A 5000-nucleotide genomic window follows, 5' to 3' on the forward strand; every position below is an offset into this window, starting at 1 on the left:
ATCAAAAATGCCTTTCATGGAAGTCCTGACAATGATCATTTCTTCACTTTAATGTAATCACACCTTATGATAATGAAATCACACCTTATGATAATGTTTTTAGTGCATCTGCTTGCGTGCAATTTCCCAAACAATCTACCTGACACCAAAGCCTCTAACAGGAACTACAGTTTATGAATGGATGATCTGTTTACTTCTCATTGGCAGTCTCTTCTAAACTGTGTAACAAGTCTTATACTTCATCCATCTGAATCTGACAGAAGAGACGACATAATGGATATAATGAAACTTTTCAAAAGAGCAATTATGAAAATAAAATATCATCATCTGTCATGTAAATGGAATTCAGATTTTTGGTGTGCCTACGACCACTTACAAGTCTGGGACAAAGTACAACAAAATCAGGAGAAATTATTCTATGATTTGTTTTTCTCTTTCTTGAGCCATTCCAGCACCTTTGGTGTGAAGTATGAAATTATCACATCAGATCCTGTAAACAAATGCACACAAGTATCAAAAATAAGCTTTTAGAGAATATGAATTTCAAATATACTCTAGGCAACATATATTTCTTTCTGTACCAATAGCAATAACAAGAATCACCATATAAAAAAAAATATTCATACAACCAGTATCTAGAGGGTTTAAAATCACTAGCATAAAACAAAACTGAAAGAGAATTTACCTGCACGCCGCATGCTAGTGAGCACCTCCATTAGGGTAACACGAAGATTAAAGGCACCTGCTTGAGCCCCATGGTACAGCATTGCATACTCTCCGGACACCTGTAGAAATTAAAATTAATATAAGAGGCATGAATAATATTATCCACACAAGATGATAAGGGAAACTCTTTTGAAAGTAGGGTATACAAAGAAACAACTGTATGAAGCTATCAATGATGGTTAAATGTGCAAAAGATCTACTAAGAAATTGTTAAATTACTTTCTCAAAAAATAAATATTAGTTATATAGTTTAATAGTTTAGGATGTCAAAAGATCAAAACTTCAGGAATAAATAAATGAATAACTTAAGAGTAGATAACTTGAAAAAAAAAAATAATAAACAAAGATTAATCTAACCTGGTATATAAAGAGAGGGTACTGTGGGTAGCGGTCTTTTGTCTGGCGTACGATGTCCAGGTATGATATGCCTGGTTTGACCATCAGCATATCAGCACCTTCTTCTACATCTCGTTCCTGGGAAGAAATGTTTAAATATGTCAATTTCTCCCTAAACATAATACATATCATCTGCAAATCAACTGTCCTGAAAGATTATCCATACAGGCCAAAAGTAAAAATCCAATCTATTCCTATGGTCATCCATCCATCTATCTGCTCTTCCAACCCTTAACTAACTGCTATTCTGAAAGTAATCAATTCAATACATCCACCCACCAATTCATTTACCTAATTACACTCCACCTACCTGTCAAGTCACCCATCCATCCATTTATTATACATTCAATCATCTATTCATCTATTCATTAATCCCTTTATCCACCAACCAATTCATTCCTCAACTCACAGCAGCTCTTAGTGCCAGCCCAGAAGAACCAGGAGGCAGCTGATAGCATTTCCGGTCTCCAGAGGCAGGAGCAGACTTGGCTGCATCCCTAAATGGCCCATAGAAGGAAGATGCAAACTTGACAGCATATGACAAGACTGACACTTTGCTGGCCAGGCCTGCCTCTTTCAAGGATGACTTGATTGCTCCAACACGACCATCCATCATGTCCGATGGGGCAATGATTTGTGCACCTGTGCATGAGAAGAATACAAAATGTAATTGGAAGGCAGTACTAAGGCTAATGTTAATAATGATAATAGTAATAATAACAATAACAGTAACATGAAAAAGATAATGGATTTATTCTCAACATAAAAGGAAAGAGGAGGAATAATCATCCTTTTTCAGTATCTACAGACTGTGTAACAACATAGAAAAATACTTTGATTTTGCAAAACATCTCAAAATTACCTGCTTTTGCATATGCAGTTGCCTGCTCAGCCAAGCGCTTGATGCTAGGTGTGTTGTCAATGCTTCCATCTGCCTTTAAGATGCCGCAATGACCATGACTAGTGTAAGCACACAAACACACCTGTAAAATCACATTAGTAGAGATCCCAACCTGAAATCTGGCCCATCAGTAATTTTTTCAACAAATTTGTAGATTTTCAGTAATTTGGTGGTACCTATCCATAATGAACCATACAAGACTCTGACAAACATTATCTTTTCAACAATCTGAAAGCATAAAAAATATCAGATGTGGATTACTTTTCTAAGAAAGTTTACCTACATTAGGTCCACTTAATTAAGGTTCAAATAATTCAGGTTCACCTAATTCAGGTTCACCTAATTTAGGTTCACCTAATTTAGGTTCACCTAATTTAGGTTCTCCTACTTGGCAGTTCAGTCATATCCACATTTGAAAACAGCACAAGAGAAAAATTGGCACAGACTTGGCAGTAGGTGTTCAAGTTCAGTGAAGTGAGGTAATATCTGTTTGCAATGCAGTCTTGCTCACCCTAAATCTCAATGCATGCAGTATATACACAAATTGTAGTGGGCATAGCTGCCAGTAATTGAGTCAGTTGCACAAGAACAGCACGCCTTACTAGAGCAGTAAAGACAATCAGAAGTGGCAGAAAAATCAGATTTCCAAAATAGACAATTTTTTTCTAGAAAATCGTAATTTCAACTCCTACATCCATAAATGCACTAAAAGGATAAATAATTGTATAAATTACAGGTAAATCATAGTGGTTGTCATCTATGCATTAGTAACTAAATCTATAAAATAACATTAGTAATCAAATCATAGTTTCAAAACTCACATAAAGATATTTTCCTTTACCAGTGTCTGTTTTTTTCATTACCAGAGTCATACTTTACAAGCAATTAAACTAAAAAAAAAAAAAAAAAACTTACATCACATGCAACCAGCAAGTCTGGGAAGTTTTCCCTCAAAAGCTTGACAGCCAAAATGACTGGCGTATCAGGAGAGTCCGCACTGCTGCCACGCTCATCCTTTGGCATATTCGATGGAACACCAAATAGCAGTACCTACCAGAGGGTAAAGACGATAGTTAATAAATTATTACTTGGCTTATAAACAAATGCTAATTGATCAATGAACTCTGTTATAATTAAAGAATTTATTCATCAGCCTGAGCATTTTTTTTTTCTTTTTTCTTTTCTTTTTTTCAACAAAAGAAGACTTCCTGCAAAACCAAAACACAGTTTCCTTTGATGAAATTCTACTCACTGATGACAAGCCAAGCTCGACAAGAGGCTTCACTGCAGCTACAAGTTTGTTGACTCCATAACGAGAAACTCCAGGAAGACTTGCCACTGGTTGCTCTGCTTCAGGATCATCTCTGAAATACAGGGACAGAACTAATCAACATCAGCAGCTGAGATTGAGTTTAAGTTTTTTTGATAAAACTAAATAGAATCAAGAGAAACTACTTTCTTGGTGCTTTTAATTCATTAGATACAATATAAATCACTTTATTCTGTAAGCCCTGATTTCTGAACTGTCAGAATTCAGAATAGAAATTGACCATACATAAACAATAATAAGGTTTTCTTCTTAACCCTATTTCAAATATATAAAGAAAGGAAACTATTTTTAGTACTAAGGTTTACACAAGAAAATTTAAAAAGAAAAATAAGCAAAACATCACACTGATCCTTACACAACGAAGATAGGATACATCAGGTTCCAAGGATGGATCTCTGTGTTGGATGTCTGCCATTGCCTCAGTGTGGGGTTGAAATAGCCGCTGTGAAGGATCCTCTTGGCAGGGGGCTCGTAGGATGCCATATTTTGTCTGTAAGATACATGACTATTTAGTGAATGATGGAAACTTATGCTAGAGAGACTACAACTTTTATGTAAACTTAAGATTTGGTTAAACAGAGAAAGGTAGCGTTAAGTTACATCTGTGCAAGCACAGGTTCACAGACTGAACTGTGATGGTGATACACCAACATCTAAATACTTTAAAAATAATAAACTGATAAAACAAATGACATCAGTGTAAGTATTGGTAATTATTTAAAAAGTGACCACATCCCTCCAGGATGTAGGCCCACTCCAGCCACTCCTAGGGATCTAAAATCTTTGCGGTATGAACCAAAAACCTTCCTAACAATGGGGTTTTACCCATAGGCCCCATCCAATAGCTGTTTTTCCTTATCAGGGAATCCACTCCCAGATCTACACCAGATCGCCATGACATATATTCTGCATAGCATTTGTCACAAAATATTTTCTTGATTTCTGGTGTTATTCTTTGCCTGTGCAGATTATTTCATTTACTGAAGAGTCTAGTTTTTTTCTTTATGACAGTATTAATAGATTTTCTTTAAATTAGTGTGGTCATTATATATTATAAATGAATACATAGGACAAACAAATTGTTTACCTTTATCATAATTTACTTGAAATGCAATACACAAGTCTTATCATTTGTCACTGTCCATTACATACAAAGTTGCCATGTGCCATATAGCTGTGTGAAACTAAAACTATACCAATTATAAGTATATAATTGAAGAAAACTAGGAAGACATTAATAAACACTAAAAATATTGGCACACTTTTCATGTATGGCATTTCTTTCACAATTTGATAATAAAAATCAAAATAAAACATACAATATATTGGTATGCATTTACAGGAAAATCTAAAAAGTGAAAAAAAACACTCACTGATACACAAAATAATGAAGAAAATTGGTTGCAACAAATGCCACCTGGAGAGCAAGTCCATGGCAATCAGGTGGGGGTCCTGGAGCAGAGCCCCCAATAGGGAAATACAGCAGACTGGTAGGGTTTAGCAACAAAGCGCCTAGCTTAGGGAAATTTTGTTATGGAGTAATTGGGACTTCCACTCAGAGTGATGGACACTTGGGACACATTAAATGGAGAGCCAGACCGGCATCTCGAACCTGTCAGCCAATCGCCATTGGCTGCAACGAAGGAT

The 5000-nt window shown here is 35.7% G+C and overlaps 1 protein-coding gene across 6 annotated transcripts in view; it reads right to left on the reverse strand.

The window, feature by feature from the left end:
* Pbgs (Porphobilinogen synthase) overlaps positions 1-5000 on the reverse strand; it is a 6254-nt gene that overhangs the window by 386 nt on the left and 868 nt on the right. For 5 of the 6 annotated variants that reach the window (XM_027369850.2, XM_027369851.2, XM_070114387.1 and 2 more), the window contains exons 2-9: positions 3709-3843; positions 3276-3387; positions 2939-3073; positions 1985-2105; positions 1532-1764; positions 1084-1200; positions 686-785; positions 1-490 (exon numbers count right to left, since the gene is read on the reverse strand). The exon at positions 1-490 is cut by the window's left edge and continues 386 nt beyond it. In XM_027369850.2, coding sequence (XP_027225651.2) covers positions 417-490; positions 686-785; positions 1084-1200; positions 1532-1764; positions 1985-2105; positions 2939-3073; positions 3276-3387; positions 3709-3836 — 1020 coding nt within the window. In that variant the 5' untranslated portion in view covers positions 3837-3843 and the 3' untranslated portion in view covers positions 1-416. Of the gene's footprint in view, positions 491-685; positions 786-1083; positions 1201-1531; positions 1765-1984; positions 2106-2938; positions 3074-3275; positions 3388-3708; positions 3844-4726 lie in introns of all 6 variants that reach the window. The other variant, XM_027369853.2, reaches the window with a different exon arrangement.

This window comes from Penaeus vannamei, chromosome 35 (assembly GCF_042767895.1).
Source record: "Penaeus vannamei isolate JL-2024 chromosome 35, ASM4276789v1, whole genome shotgun sequence".
Taxonomy (NCBI): Eukaryota; Metazoa; Arthropoda; class Malacostraca; order Decapoda; family Penaeidae; genus Penaeus; species Penaeus vannamei.